The sequence below is a fragment of the Arvicola amphibius genome, chromosome X (assembly GCF_903992535.2).
Source record: "Arvicola amphibius chromosome X, mArvAmp1.2, whole genome shotgun sequence".
NCBI lineage: Eukaryota > Metazoa > Chordata > Mammalia > Rodentia > Cricetidae > Arvicola > Arvicola amphibius.
The window spans coordinates 131502901-131520320 of record NC_052065.1 but is presented as its reverse complement, the minus strand read 5'-3'; the positions used below and the strand labels follow the sequence as shown (position 1 = coordinate 131520320).

At 35.6% G+C, this 17420-nt stretch overlaps 1 protein-coding gene across 1 annotated transcript in view; it reads right to left on the bottom strand.

The window, feature by feature from the left end:
• Window positions 1-17420, bottom strand: part of Aff2 (AF4/FMR2 family member 2) — a 482794-nt gene that overhangs the window by 363930 nt on the left and 101444 nt on the right. The window contains 6 exon segments of the mRNA XM_038315895.1: window positions 222-494; window positions 496-785; window positions 788-805; window positions 808-906; window positions 909-1076; window positions 14872-15008. Coding sequence (XP_038171823.1) covers window positions 222-494; window positions 496-785; window positions 788-805; window positions 808-906; window positions 909-1076; window positions 14872-15008 — 985 coding nt within the window.

The following is a 17420-nucleotide window of genomic DNA, read 5'->3' as shown; positions in this document are numbered from 1 at the left end:
AATCATTTTATAATTACACTATTTCATTCACTCAGATATTTTGACATTACAAATTATGGAGACTTAACTGCACTTGATGTGTTCCAAGTTACCCCAGACCAAGAATCAAAGTCACCTCGAAGAGAGCTATGCACACAGAGCAATATGATAAATGAGTTGCATATGTGTAGTTACCAGTGACTAGAAAACCAATCATGGAAAATATTTTTAAAGCCACTTACTTCAGTTGTTTGCAGGATTGTGAACTTCGGCAGTTTGGTCTTTGAACTGGTTGTGCTGGGTTTCCCATCCAACAGTGACCCAAAGGAGAGGTTTCCAAAGCTGTTCTCAAATTCAATGGAAGGCTTCAGTGTTGAAGAGATGTCAGTTGCTAGGTCCTGCCCATCCATGGGCCTTACATATGCAGTTGGCTTTTGTTGCCCCATGCTTGATTTGCAGTAAAGCCCAGGTGGAAGGTTGGATGGAACAGAAAGGCCACTGCGTGGGAAGCTAATAAGATGAGGCAACTAGGGGAGACCCAGGTGCTTGCACTGTAAAATCGGATTCTTTTGGTGAATTAGACTGAAAGATTTCTTTGAAAGCATCTTCTCCAGACTTGGTGTCATCTTCCGTTGAAGATGGATTAGATTTTTTAACTGTATCACTTTGGGGTTGTTCAGCTGGATAGACAAAGAAGTCTTCCAGTCGGGTTTGAGGTGGATCTTGTGTGGATGTCTGCATCTTGTTTGGTTGACTAGTGGCCTGGCTTGGCTGTGCAGGACTAGTGTTCTGATTATCTCGTTGCATTCAGGTTTCGATTTTCTGTGCTGTGTATTAGAGTGGAATTCAGTATCACGACTGAAGGTGGAGGCATTGGTGCTGAAGAGTGGGTATTCTCCTGGTGAGATGGCAGCATTCGATTCTTTGTTCGGGATTAAAGCTTGATTCACTATTGCTGATAGGAGTTTGGGGCACAGAATTTTTTCGGGATGCCCACCAGGGATTCTGACTGGAATGGTTAGTTAGTAGATCCTTCATTTAATCATAGCTTCCAAGAGTGTTCTGGACTCGATTAGCAAGGGCCATCCCTTTATTGTCTAAAATAACAAAAGATGGGTTGGAAAAAAATAGAAGATGAATAGGTGTCTGTTTCCCTAACATTAATGCTTCAAATATAAATACCTTATAAGACTGACAGACAGGGTCCTTTAAAATGCTATACGGTCACCTATTTTCACAATTTTATGTTCTATGTAAGGAAAAAAAAACCTTATATTATAATGTTTTTTTGCATTCAAAATACCGTTCTTCACAGATCTTCAATAAAAAATCTCAGCTTTGTATGGGACAACACACGGTACACACACTAACAAAACAACAACAACAAAACAAACAAAAAAGAAAAAACTGAAGCAATAGTGAGTAATAATAAAAGAACTTCCTGGGAGGCTATCACCATACCTGATTTCAAGTTTATACCACAGAGTATAGTAATTAAAATATCATGGTATTGGCACAAAAATAGACACATAGATCAATGGAATTGAATTAAAGAACCAAACATAAATACATATACCCATGGAAATCTGATTGTTTATAATGCTAAAAATAATTTAGCTGGAGCACCTTCCGCTCCTTCAGCCAATAGCCGCTGAAATACCAGCCCACTTGGGAGTGGTCTATTTCTCTTTAAAAAAGAGCTGCAAGCTTCAGCTGGCTCTCTTGGTTCCTGTGCTTGGTTCCTGCTCTTGCTCCAGCGACTAGACTCCTTTCCTGATAGTTGGTGTTTTGTAAGTTTTTACCCCGGAAAATAAATACCCTTTAAATCTAAACTGGTGTGGGATTATTTCGTGCATTAATGCACAAGAAAGACAGCACCATCTTCAATACAGAATTCCTGTTAACTGGACAACTGAAGGGTAGAAAGAGGGCCAAAGGATCCATATTTGGGTCTGCACAAAACTCAAGTCTAATGGATCAAATATTTCAGAATAAAACCAAATACACTGAGCCTGGTAAAAGAGAATGTGTGGAATAACCTTGAACTCATTGGGACAGGAAAATACTTTCTGTGCAGAACATACCATTAGCACAGGCACTAAGATTAACAATCAATAAATGGACCTCACAAAACTTGAAATTTTCTCCAAAGCAAAAGATATTGCCATTCAGAAAAAAATGACAGGTTACAGAATAGGAACAGATTTTTATCAACTATACATCTGATAGAGGGTTAGTAACCAAAATATATAAAGAACTAAAAAACACTACATGTCAAAAAAACAAACTAATAATAAAAAAGAGGTACAGATGTAAACAGGATTCTCAAAAGAGGTAACTCAAATGGATAAAAAACAAAGACATGTTCAATGCCCTTAGCCACATGGGAAATGCAAATCAAAACTACTTTGAGATTTCATTTTATACATGTCTGAATAGCTAAGATAAACAAAACAAGTGGAAACTCATTCTGGCAAGTATGTGGAATAAGGAGAACACTCTTCTGTTGCTGGTAGGAGTGAAAACTTGTACAGCCATAGTACAAATCAATGTGGTGGTTCCTCAGGAAGATGGGAATTTATCTAAGGATCCAGTTATACCACTCTTGAGCATATAACCTAATGAATATTTTTCCTACCACAGAGACACTAGCTCAACCATTTTCATTGCTTCTATATTCAGAATTCCTAGAAATTTGAAGCAACCTAAATGTCTCAACAGAATAATGGATAGAGAAAATATGATACATTTATACAATGGAGTATTACTCAGCTGGTAAAAAATGAAATAATAAGATTCATAAGTTGATGGAGGAGTGTCTATATGTTAATTTCATTGGTTAATAAAGAAACTGCCTCGGCCCTTTAATAGGACAGAAATTAGGTAGGGTGGAGTAAAAGAACAGAAATGCTGGGTATGAAGGCAGTGGGGGCAGACGCTTCAGGCAGTTCGCCATATGCAGTCACGATGCCTCTCCTCTCCTACTGGATGTAGGTTAAGATCTCTCCTGGTAAGCGACCACGTCGTGGTGCTACACAGATTACTAAATATGGGTTAAAATAAGATGTGAGAATTAGCCAATAAGAGGCTGAAACTAATGGGCCAGGCAGTGTTTAAATGAATACAGTTTCCATGTAATTATTTCGGGTGTAAAGCTAGCCCGGTGGCGGGACGCAGCCCCGCTGCTCCTTCTACAATAAGTAAATGGATGGAATTAAAAAAAAAATCACCCAGAGTGAGGTAACTGAGAACATATGATATATTATTCACTTATATGTAGATATTAACTATTAAGTTAATGATCAAGCTACAATCCATACAATCATAGAGGTTATGTATAGAGTAAGGTACTGGGAGAAACATATAGATCTTCCTAGGAGAGGGGAGCAGAAGAGATAGTTATGGATCAGTGAAGGAAGGGACTAGCATGGGATGATCAATTATAGAGATGGAGGGAAAAGGAGGATGAAGGAGGATATTTGAGGGGCAATAAGGAAACCTAATACAGTAGAACTGTCCTAATATAATATATATATATATCACATATGTATATGATCTAAATCACCAAAGAATGGGAAAGACAGAGCTCCTCTGGATACTCTTGTTAGCAAACAAAGCTTCCAGGATCAGAATTGTGCTATATATGAGTTGCTGAACAAAAGGGTCCCATTGGAATTCCCAAAATATCCAGGCTTTTCCTAAGATTATAGGTTGCTCTTCAAAAAGTCATGACAAGACCCAATAGCTGAAGATAAGACCTACAGAATTCATTGAATATGGAAAAATCAGGTTGGTGCCTACATATAGCCTTTAAATCTAAGAACTAGCATCCTTGCTATAGGGAGTCATTATTTATGCTACCAAAGAAGAGACAAAAACACCAACACAGAAACAGGTCCTTTGATCTATAATGGTGTCCTGCCTGCAAAATATACCAGTGCAATTGTGGCACAACATTCTTTGAGGTAGCCAAACAATACCTAATTTGACTGAAGGATTATTTCATGAGAGGATCCAGTATATAATACTGCTTAAGTGACAAAGAACTTGAGACTTTAGCCCAGGGCCCTAGAGTAAAACTAGATACTATTGTTCAAAAAAAAAAAAAAAAAAAGATAGAAGCAAAAAGACTCCGAATAACATTCTTCATTCTTCATATTCATTTGTTAGTGTTTTGGTCACCTGTCATCAGAGAATCTTTCTCACACAGCAAATGGGGAAAATACAGAGAAAAAATATGCAGAGTGATAAACTTTGAAAGACTTAGTTTAAAAATCTTCTCCAAATTCCCCCCCTTAGGGTACTGGGAACTCTGAAGAAGAGGATGTCAAAAGAGTGTAAAAGCCAGAGGGAATGGAGGACACTAAGGAAACAAGGCCCTCTAAATCAACAAGATTGATGCATATACAAACTCCCAGAGACTAAGGCAACATGAACAAAGCCTGCACAGATCTGCATCAGATGGAGTCCTAGAGCAGAGACAAATGGACACATGCTCCTATCTGTAATCCAGAAGTAACCTCCAGCTGATAACCACTTGCCAAAGAGAGATTAGTTTCCTCTAAGGAGTCTCACTGGGTAAACAAACTACACTTAAGGGTAGGCTGCATGCCCAGTAGTAGATGGCCATCAGAAAATGAACTAAAAGGCATTTTAGAAGGTTCCTTATCTCATAATGTCATATCAGAGCATTTCCTTCATTATTTTTAAATTTTATCTTATTATTAACACTTAGAAGCCTGTTTGTTTTCTAATGAGAGACAAAAGGGGTAGATCCAGATAGGAGAGTTGGTGAGGAGGAGCTGGAAAGAGGGGAAATTCATAATCAGGATATATTATTTGAAATAAAAATATATTTTCAATAAAAAGGAAGAGTTTGAATAAGTAGGGATGATGAAATATTAGTTTTCTCTATGTTCTTCCTTTAAACATGTTTATTGAGAGGTAATTTTAAGGTGATATCCATACTTTTGCAAAATAAAACACTGATTTTAGATTACATGAGATGAACTGTTACATTATACATTATGATTAAAACCATCTTCTTTCTAGTTTTGGATTACAAGGAATGCTAGACTTGTATACATTTTTGACACATTGCAATACTCTGTACCATAAAATGCTAAGCTTGTTTGATAAATAAATCAGTTAAATTGTGATGTCCTCACTACTCAAACTTCAAACAAGGCGTGGGATTAAACAACATCTAATTGAGCTAACTTATGACTAACATGAATCTAATCCCTTTTAATCAGAGAACTGTATAAATTACTGGTGCCTGCCTACATATTCTGGGGGCGATTGTGTTTACACATTGATGATTCATACTCATTTACTTTGAAAGGCTGCAATTGTTCATCAACAGTGACTCAAGCTTTCCTGTGTCTTTGCAGTGAGCTAGAAAATTTTATTCAAGAATTTAAAATATTGCCTAAGTAAATCAAAACAAAGTCATTATTTCAAAACAATGTTAGCCTAATGTGTAAGAGTAACAGAGGCAACCAAAACAAATCTATGGACAATCAACAGCCTAGCTCTACCATCCCTTGTAGGATATGTTAATCTCACAAAAATGCCAGATTGTTTTTATAAAATAATTAGGCTTTTGCATGTGTTTTTGCAACAAGGAAGCAAAACATTCATGACTAAAATATGAAGGGTAGCTGAATACTTGGAAATAAATTTGATTAAATTCAGTTGCTAATTCTCAAAATTAACTTTTATGATTCTCTTTGCATCCAAATAGGTTATCAAAACAAGTTGTTGGATTCAGAAAAACAAAAGACTTCTCCGTGCCTATGTTCCCTATTCTGGCCCCATATATTACAAAGAAAAAAGTTACCATTATACTTGGAATCATCTGACTAGTGGGCCATTTGTTAGGAAATACTCCCAATTATGTGGTCTTTATGTCACAGAAGTCATAATCATGCTCTTCACATTTTCAAGAATGAACAGCACTTGCCTACTCCTTGGTACATGGTCTACAAAAGCAGATGTTAAATATTCAAGATACCTCACATGCTTCAGTGCATCCTAGTCTCCTAGGATGCATAGGTGGAATACTTAACTCTTGGGTCTTAATCTCCATTTAGGATATAGGACTCTGTAGTCTTTGTATGTGAAGATTTTAGAATATAGAGGTTGTAGCATTAGAAATGAATAAAATCACAAACGGAAAGAAAAAACAGAATGAGAAGATTGGGCTCAGGCAAAATACCTGGCATATATGCATCTTTAATAGACTAGAAAAAGAAGAGGAACCAGGAAAGGACACCAAAAAGGAAGAGAGAGAGAGAGAGAGAGAGAGAGAGAGAGAGAGAGAGAGAGAGAGAGAGAGAGAGAGCGCATGCAAGAGAGGGAGCCAGGGAGGGAGAAAGAGATAAGAGGGAGAGGGAAAGGGAGGGAGGGGGAGAGAGGTAGAGAGAGGGAAAGAGAGAGGGGGGGAGGGAGAATCAAACTAGAAACCATGACCTCATTACGAGGATGATCTCAATATATTTAATTCATACCATGTGTTAATTCATGTACACTTGTAAAAATTAGGACATTTAAAGAAATATGAATTTCAAAGATTACACTGAAATATGCTAAATATATGCTGAGAGATTTCTCTGAGTGATGGAGATCTTTAGAAGCTGAATAAATGTAAGTCACTTTTAGTTTGCTTTTCCTCAAGAACATCTTACATTGCATCATATGCAGCCTTGGTGCTGAAGTAGTGATTAAACAATTAACATTCTGTATAATTCTCAGTAGAATAATTGCCCTGTTTGCAGAAGTGCATTTGAAAGACATATTTAAAAGATATCGATGGGAAGAAATCATTTTTATTCCCTGAAATTCCCTAGGTTTACCATTTTAATGGCAGAAATTACTTTTTAGCAAAGGCAAGAATAAACTCTTTGCATATAGCAATTTCCTTCAACTGACTTACACAATGAACCATTTGGACAGCAGCCAAAGTCAGTCTGCCTACTCAATCCCTAAATAAAAAACAAAGAAATTTCATTTTCTTAAAGTTCCACCAAGAATTTGATGCAAGTCTGAAACATTTCAGGGATATTCTGGTCCCTGAAAAACATTTATCTTTCAAGTCATATGACTGATCTTTTTTTTTATTATTATTATTATTAGAAATTTTCACCTCCTCCCCTCCTCCCATTTCCCTTCCTCTCCCCCCAACCCCCTTCCTCTCCCTCTCCAGTCCAAAGAGCAGTCAGGATTCCCTGCCCTATGGGAAGTCCAAGGTCCTTCTCCTTCCATCCAGGTCTAGGAAGGCGAGCATGCAAACAGACTAGTTTCCCACAAAGCCAGTACATGGAGTAGAATCAAACATAGATGTCTGTCTATGATCAAGGATCAGAATCTATCAGCAGAAACAAAGCTGTTTATTTTCCCACTTGAAATATCCTTGTTGTGTTTAATGGACTTCGTGGCAGTAGATTTCAACAAAATCACAACCTTATCCCTCTCCACTACAACTACCAACACAAATACTACCTCTTACCCTGAGAAACCATTGCCCTCTCTCTGGGTCCACATCATAAGGATCCAAATCCCTTATATCTCATTTGCTTACAAGCAAGTTAGTAATATGCCTGTTGTTATTTTGATGATATGTAGAAGACATACATATTTTTCCACAGTAGGAGGAAGTATTCCTAGTTCTTAAAGTCTATTCGTTAATATTTACCCATTACAATGGCCTTAGTTTCTGAGTCGTACTAACAGTTTTTTAAGACTCAAATTTTTTAAAACATGGTTTGAACAAAGAATTTTTAAACTGACCAAAGTCAACCAATATGATATTAAAATTAAAAGAAAAGTAAAAATCCCCTGAATAAGACCAGAAATTAACACCTTGCTATTTTTATCACTTCTTTAAAAATGTAATTTTGCTACTGTTATGCATAATAATGTAAATATCTGATATATAGAATGGTCAGGCAACCCCTGTGAAAGGGGTTGTTCAACCCTTAAAAGGGTCACACACAATACATAGGTTGAGAACAACTGGTCTAGTATATATTAAATTCTCAAATAAATTGTTGCAGAATTCAATAGAAAATAATTATATTCCACACTATGCTTCTATCAAATGAAAGAATATGTAATATCTCAAAGTGATTGATACATAAATAGAAAAACAAATGGCAAGTTGACTTTGTTACTCCTGATTGAACTGTAATTTGAAGTTTTTGAAGTTCATGATAGTTGATTCAAAAATGATGAGTTTATAGGTTATAGAATTATCTTTATCTTATGAAAAGCAGAATATCACCTTATATCATTAAGTGAGGAAATATTATGTATAGTGTTAAAATGTGAAAAGGAATTTCTCTCATTGGTTCACCTATAAGAAATTTAAAGCTTTTAAGAAAACATTTTAGAAAATGTTGGTACAAAGATTTTCTAGAAGATACTTAGGCATTCCTCATATACATTTTTTTTCTTTGATGAAGACTGAATACCATGAGCATTACATTTATTTCTAATTCAGTGAAATTGAGTCTATATTTTAAGTTAGGGACTACACTGATATCATCAGTCTGTAGCTTTCTTCTACATATAGGGCATAGTGGTGGATCTGTGATAACCTTAGGAATGGAGTCAACTAATCTTGTAATTTCTCAAAAAATAGGTATAACACAGAAAACCTAGTGTAGCCTGAAACACATTTATCCACACCTACATAATATACTCTCATTATACACCATAGCAATTTCTGATGCACACTAAATGTTCCTTCTTTGCCCTCCAGAGTTTTAGTAATCCTATTAAGGAGGAAGGTATTCTCGGCAGACTTGATCGAACATTCTAAACATTCCAAAGATGAAGTTTAGCTGTTTCAATCAATTATATGCTTCTTTCAATGTGGCCAATACTTTAATTCCCATTCTACATAATTGGTTGATTGCTTAAAGGTAACCTCTATAGCCACTATTTTCTAAGTAATTACATTTTTTATCATCAAGGAAATGCATTTTCCAAGTATTTTCAAGCATAAATTACATGTCTGGTTTGTGGCTCATGACTAACAGCACTCCTTCATTTAAGCTTTTTGCTTCTCATTACTTTAGGAAATGCAAAGCTCCTTTAGTTTGCTTCTAACATTATCCACAAATCAGTAGTATAATTTCATTGCCAGACTAATGTGCTAAGAGGCTATTGTACCATACTATTTCCTTTTAATAAAATAAGCAAAATAATTCAAGTTTTGAAGTTCTCCTTTCTTCTACTTTATTGTAATATAGCTAAAGTATGTGATTTAGTAATTTCCTTTTTTTCTGATTCTGATATTTTCACAGTTAATCTCTCTGGGCCATAAGTTGCCATTCCTTTCTTTATTTGTAATAATGACAAGAACTTGAACTTTATAGTACTTTCCAAATTTTAAGGCAAGGTGTTCCAAGCTGGTTCATTTTATCCTTACAACAATCTTTCAAATAAGCCACTATCGTCTTTTCCTTCTTAAAAAAAAATATTCTTTCACAAACTACTCAAACCTTTCTGTACCCCAGTTTCCTCACTTTTATTGAGCCATTAAAATCTGTAAAATAGTAGTAATAAAAGCAACTGCAATAATAATAATACGATCTGTTTCAAAAAGGATGAACAATGGCACAAATATTATGGGAAGGGGATGTAAGACTCACTCTATGAGATGGAACCTGTGACAGATAATTTGAGATTAGATAAATCATGAGACCAGGGAAAAGCCTCATACTATCATTCTGCTAATGAAACATAGCAGCAAAATGATGGCTAATGACATATTTCTATTATACCCACAGATTATTGCCTCACTCAACATTAATCAGAGAAGATTTTTACTAGATGAGATAGTAATGAATAGATCCACAACTGAAAAAATGGACAGAGAATGAGAGACTTTGAAGTACTCAGTTCTAAATGGAATGTGTTCATAAATCCCCTCTCCTCCTTCGAGGCTCAGGGCTCTCTGTGGAAGAAGAGGCAGAAAGATTGCAAGTGCCAAGGGAAATGGATGACTCAAGGAAACTGTCTTCCAGATTCAAGAGGACTGATGTACATATGGACTCACAGCGATTTCAGCAGTATGCACAAGACCTATACAAGCTCAAGTCAGATATGGTCTCAACACTGAGAGGGAGAAGTAAACACAGGGCCTTAGGCCTAGCCAAACTACATTGCAAAGATAACCTATCCTAATCATTTGCTATCTGCAATTGACACCTGTTGACAAAGACAAAATCAAGTTTTCTAAAATGGGATCTCACTGAGTATATAAACCACAATGTCAGATCCCAAGTCCAGGGGCAAAATGGTCTCGAAGGTATAAAAATACCTTTTCTGGACTTTTTGTATTGTTTTTACTTTGTTTTGGTATTTTCATCTAATTGATCTTTTACTTGTTTCTTTTAATTTTTGTTTTTGTGGGTTTTTTGTGTTTCTTACCTTATTGTTTGTTTTTATTTTTGAAAGAGAGGAGAAGAGAATAAAGTTGAATAGATAGAAAGGTAAGGAAGCTATATAACTAGTTGGGGTAAGGAAAATGATCAAATTATTGTTTGAAATTTTTCATTAAAATAAAAATAATATCTGAGTAGTGATGGTATATGCCTTTAATAACAGCACATTGGAGGCAGAGGCAGGTGGATCTCTGAGTTAGAGAGTTCCAGAATAGCCAGTGGCTATAAGGAAAAACCTTGTCTCAAAGAGCCAGTAATAATAATAATAATAATAATAATAATAATAATAATAATAATAATCCATAATGATAGAAATTTAAACAATAAACAAATCCAGAGGAAACTGGGGAAACAAGAAAGTTTATTTTGCATAGTCACTTAGTAGGAAAGCTTATCAACTCATTTGACTTGTCAGAAGATAGAGAACTTCCTGCCACAGACAGAAAGTCCCACTGAACTGCATACAAGTCTAGTGCCACAATGCATAAAAGCATGAAGCTGCCGAAAAGCACATAACAACTTAGAGCTAAAATTCCTCAAAAAACATGGGGACAATGTGTACTCCACTTGTTTCCAGGATCAAATACACACACACATAAAGCTTTAGTCCATAGTAAGGACCTACATTTTCCTCACAAATCTTTCTGTATTGAAACAGACATGCCAAAGTGCTTCACATTTCTCATACCCCATTCAAAACATTCTTCTCAGTTTTATAACACAAATTTTGAGTTTGAAAGTTGCAAACTACAAAAGTATCCCCAGGAAGATAGTTCCCACCCACAACCAAATCTGCAGAAAGGTAATATTCTATTCCATTGTGACTGTAGTACAGTAAAAACAAAGAAGAAAAACAAGTCAGTAAAGAACAAGATAGAGTCTCTCTGCCAAGAAAACGCAATAGGTACAAGGGAAGCATTCTTGTATTGTCTAATTTATGAAGCATTGATAGTATTGGATAAGTTATGAGGTCATGACTTATGGCAGTCCAGACCTACCACCATAAAGTTTGATTTTCTATTTGATAAGCACTTTCATTGTAACAATAAGAAAGAGTTTTGGTGTGTCTACCATTTTACCAATGATATGTGAATCAACATGAGGACTTCCATTGCATGTTTGGATACTCCAAGGACAGGATACCCATCATTGGTTTTGGTCTATGGAATTTTTTTTCTGGCATGCAGCAGTTTTTTCTAGTGTTGTGATATGATGGTAAAACGAGAAATATTCCTCATTGATCTGCTAGTGAATCCTTAACAAGGGCACAGCACCATAACTGATTATCAATTCAAGAATAAATAAAATTACCATATCATAAACCTGTTTCTATACTACAATTACTTCTCTTAATAGTTATGGCTCAAGAAAAAAAAGCTGTTCATCAAGGACAAGAGCAATAAGTAACTATGCACCACCCTGACTGAGCCTGATTAAAGGTTTCTTTGTCTGTCCCAACCTGATGTATCTTTATACTAGCAAGAACGTTGATACTGAATACCTTTGACAATGTTGAAAAGTTTTCTCAATGGCTTAAAAAACACACCGCTTCCATAAAAAAATGGCACAAACCCATACAACACACCTCATTAAATAGCAATCACCATGAAGGTATAAGATTACTAATTCTTTTTTTTTTTTTTTTTTTTTTTTTTTTTTTTTTTTTTTTGGTTTTTTCAAGACAGGGTTTCACTGTAGTTTTAGAGCCTGTTCTGGAACTAGCTCTTGTAGACCAGGCTGGCCTGGCCTTGAACTCGCAGAGATCCACCTGCCTCTGCCTCCCAAGTGCTGGGATTAAAGGCGTGTGCCACCACCGCCCGGCTAAGATTACTAATTCTTTATGACTTAAAATAATAATACCAATGGTTCTTCACATTATAAAGATGTTAAGAATTGGGTGGATATTGAGAAATAAAGATACCCACTCCTAAGAAGGGTTCCTTTTTTGAACCCATCTGAAGATGTAAAGCTCAATTGATCAGTTTCTCTTTCATGTCAAAATGCCCATCATCTTTGATTTTTTCCAAAATGGTGGCTCTGATTTCTTTCTGTACTCTCTCCCATCTTCATTTTACTCTGAAGAGTTGTTGCCATTCTCATGTTCTGCCTCCATTTTCTTGCAATGTCTTGTGATTACTTATGGTTTTTAGTTTATATTTGGTTTAATTTCCTTTGGAACCTTGCTATACTTTTCATTACCAACCCCTGCATGTTCCACCTCACCTGGATAATCTCTAGACACCTTATGTTTCTCTCATGTAAAGGTAAACTTCTATTGGCTTGAGAGATGGCTCAGTGGTTAAAAGAACTTATAGTTCTTTCAGATGATCTGCGTTCAATTCCCAGTACATGCATGATGGCTCATAACCACACTTAACTACAATTTCAGAAAATCTAACATTCTCTTTTTGCTTCAGCACGCTTGTGTTGCATATACATACCTGTAGGAAAACACTCATATACAGTAAAAAAAATAAACCTCAATATATAATTGTTTGTTTTTCTTTCTCCATGCAAGATAAAATTCATATTGATTATCTGTCTTTCTGTGTTTAACCATTTCCTGCCCATTCTCCAAATTGTAGCGATTTGTTGCCCACAACTTTCCTAAGGTTGTAAATTAGACCTTAATTTTAAAGTTTAACAATGAATTTACAGCCCTTAAATTCCCTGGTTTCCTGGGGAAACACTAGTAGCAAATCTGTTCTCCAGAGAATCTTTTATTTCTTTGGTTCTCATTAAATGATTCTTTCCTCTAGTGATCACATCCTTTTGATTCTTTCCAGGACTCTGCTTTTACCACATTTTACCCCTTAATTGTTGCTATTTCCTAGAAGTCTCATTTTGTCCCTCTTCACATGATGCTAGTCACGTTATATATTCTCACAGCTTTCTTGTGCTCCTCAAATCTCTCCCTTGACTTTTCCTGTAAGTTCCCCACTTGGGTATTCAATGACTTTTGCTTGTTATCCCACTCGCATGCCAAATGCAACATGGCCCAAACTATATTATTTTTCTCTACAATCAGCCACACTGCTTTTCTCCTAAACTACTTAATAATGAGAATCACTATCTCCTCACTAAGAAACAACCAGATAGTCAATCCTTCTTATACCATATTACATTTAGTTAGACATTCAACCTTGTCATTTAAACCTTCATACTTTTCTTCAATACATCCTGTCATGAGTTTCCTTTAGCAAATACAATAGCTCCTTAAAGTTTCTCTGACTATTACTATCACCAATGTTATTGCTCATTCAAGACACACTCTTGTCAACAGAGTAGAAATTCCCTGAAAACAGGGAATCTAAGTGGATCTTCAAAATATGTAAATTAAATCAACCATATATCTGAATGTTTAAACATAGAACATAAATTGGATCCACTGAAATTGAAAAAAACATTTTTGGTGTGTATTTGTGTTTGTGTGTGTGTATGTGTGGGTATGTGTGTGAATATGTGAATTGCTGATCATTTAAAAACTAGTAGTTTAGTCTGTCAGTCTTACCAAACTTGGAAGGTACCCAAGTATCTAAATTAAGAACTTTTTTTTTCTAAACCACCAATGCAAACCACCAACTCTCTAGACCAAAGTAGAATCTGGACCTACTCCGTATTCATTGAGAACTTTTCTTTTTCATAAGCTACTGTCTTTTAACTGATGCCCTTCTTAAATTACCTCTTGAATTTTGATTCCTTTATCTCTTTTATTGGTTTAGTTTCATTAAAAATTATACATTAGTAAATTTTTAATAAAACCCAACCATCCACCAATAATACAATAAAACTCTCCCCTTCTAATCTCTTTTCAGTTAACCCTAATCTCCACCACCAAGAGAAAGGTCAGAGAGAGTCATCACAAAATCAATACTGTAGTCATAGCTGTTTGATCCTTCACAGAGATCCATAGGAGGCTGAATGCCACTGGAAAAATCAGCCTTGCTTCCCTCCATCCTCTGGTTGAACAATCTCCTAGCCCATGACTATTTTATGCAAGGAAACAAACATTATTGGCTTATTTTCATTTGCCATGAAGACAAGGAATTTTTTGAAAAGATTATTAAAGCTATCTGCAGCTATTACTAAAGTAAAATGGAAAAAAGTATCAGTCTTGCAGTAGATGATAGTGATGTTGAAGTCCTGCCCATTGATGTTCTAATCACGTCTACATGGTTTGCCTAGCTAAACACACTGGAAAGCATGGAAGGGATATTTTGCTATAATGAGAGTTGGACTGTGAGGGGCTCTTTGAAGGCAGTCTTACAAGCCAGAGAAAGCAAGTTTTATTTGGGAGTCATCCTTTGAAACTTCCAATTGCCTCCAAAGCAGAAACACATTTATCTTGTAGAATAGCTTTGGTGCTTGAAAATAAAGTTAGGGTTAATAAGCATGTTCAAAACTGTAGCAAAAGATATTGTCCAAAAAGATAAGTTACATACATATTCAGCTACCTTGTAGGGCTCTCCAAAAAGATCAAAGCCTGAAGAAAAGAGATCATCTTCTTGCTGAACTTCTTGACTCCTCCGTTCCCATTCCCTCTTTTTAAGTGCACTACGGTCCTGTTCATAGTGACTGACATGAAAAGGAAAAGACAAACAGGAAAATTAATTAGCCATGAAGTAATTTGTATTTCCCTTGGTATTCCTAGGAAGAAAAAAAACGTAAGTCAATCCTATCCATGCTGCATGAAGAACAGAGAATCCTTTTGTTTATCTTTACTAACATTAAAATTAAGAAAGAGCCCAGAAACTTGCTCATTAGAAGCTATACCTGTGGTCATGCAAGAATGTAGAGTTCTTCTCCCTTGTTCTTTTTTGATTATTAGATGTAATTTCACACTCTTGAAAATCCAGTCTACTATACAAAGGATTGCTGAATTAAGGTTACATCATGTTGTCAACCACCTGGGGCCATGAATGCACATGTGCCCCATAATACAAAGGAAACAAATGATTAAAGTGTGGCTCTTTATGTAAACCGAAGTCTTCCCAAAGCCTTTACCCTATTTTAATTATCATGAGTGAGTTTAAGAACATTAAGCCATCTTATATAGAAGTGGACACATGCAAATATTAAATTATTTAAATCCTTGCATTCCTTTTAATTTGGTTGTTCTTGTTTTGATTTTTGAGTATTTTGTTGTTGTTGTTGTGTTGTTTCACAATTGACCAGAAATCCTTTGGGAAAACTGTTTAGAAAAAAGGGTCCTAACTGAAACAATATACAACTGACTATTATTGAAAGAGATATGTGGCAAAAGCATTGAATGAATTTGATATAAAACTGTTTTATAAAGATTACCTATGAGAGGTTCATTGAATTTCAGACTTTTCCTTTGAAATATTGAAAGCTTCCAATCAAAATTTAAGATCTAGTCTAGGACCTTGAATGTTACAGAATGCAATGTTTCTTTATTCAGAAACTTATTTCTCTGACATGCAATATTTCAAATTAAACTCTAAATCTATGTGATTTATGCTAAAATTGAGAATCCCTAACACAAATATCTGAAAATCAAAATTCCCCCAAATATGAAAGTTTAAAGTGCTTGTATGATGCTACAAGTAGAAAAATTCCATATTTAATAGCAATGTGGCAGGTCAAAATTACAGTGTAAATATACTAAACATATTCTCTAAAATTTCCTTTACATTAAGATCATAAGATTTATATGTAATATAAAATAAATTCTATGTTTAGATTTGGGTCTCTTCCATAAGATTTATATGTAGGAACCTGAGAGGAGCAATGACAACTAGCTTAGCAAAATATGTCCACTGGTACAATAGTGGCATAGATATTACAGAAGAAAAGAAACACTTTCTGGTTATATTTAAATTCCAGTCCATAGGACAAAAATCTATAACTGCAAAGGGCAGAAGCCCTAGAAAAGAACCTAATTCTATTATTTTGACCCTAGGTTTTTAATCTCCATATTTCTATAGTAGTATAGTTTTCAACCCTCATCAGAGAAAATTACTTTTGCAGTATATGGTGAATAATCCACACCTGATAAAAATGAAGGCAGTATGATATTGTAGAGTTCGCAGGCCTAAGTAAGACATCTGTATCACACATTCTTCTCACCCCCAAGGCTCGGATCATTTCAAAAGAGTGGGTAGAAAGATTCTAAGACCAGAGATAGTAGACACATGAAGATTATTTTCTGAATATTACAGAGTTATTGTATACACTAACAAATAGCAACTGTGACTGAATGCATGTATATATGACCCATAAGAGATCAATCCAACTAAATTCCTAGAATGGACAGGAAAGAAGCTCATAAGCTCCCCTCAAAAAGTCACACACACGCAAAAAATAAAACCAAAAACCTGTTTACAATTAATGGCTCTAAGGGGGAGGAAAGTCAATTTTCTTAAGAGTTGTGGCCTCGGAGAGGCTACCCATGCTTTAATAGATGATCCTACAGCCATGCATGCTTGATGAATTTAATTTAAAAAATGAGCACATGAAATTGGGAAGGAAAATTTTGATGAGGGATAAGCAAGAAGCTGTAGGGTAGGGAGTATGGGATAAATTTGACCAAAACATTGTATTCATATATGAAATTCTAGATAAAAAAGAACCAGGTATTGTAACACAGGCCTTAATCACATTACTCAAAAGGCAGAGAGGCATGTGGAGTTTGTGGTGGTTTGAATAAGAGTGGCCCCTATTCGAATGCTTAGTCATCAGGGAGTGGCACTACTTGAGAAGGATTAGGAGGTGTGTCCTTTTTGCAGGAAATGTGTCATTGAGGGTGCGCTTTGGTGTTTCAAAAGTTCAAGTCAGGCCCAGTGTTTTCTTCTTCCTACTGGCTGTGGAACCAGCTGTACAACTCTCAGCTACTTTTCTAGTATCTTGTCTGCCTATCTGCTACCATGTTCTCCACCATGGTGATGATGGACTAAACCATTGAAATTGTAAGCAAGTCCTGGTTAAATGCTTTCTTTTACAAGAGTTCCTTTGGGGAGGGAGAGT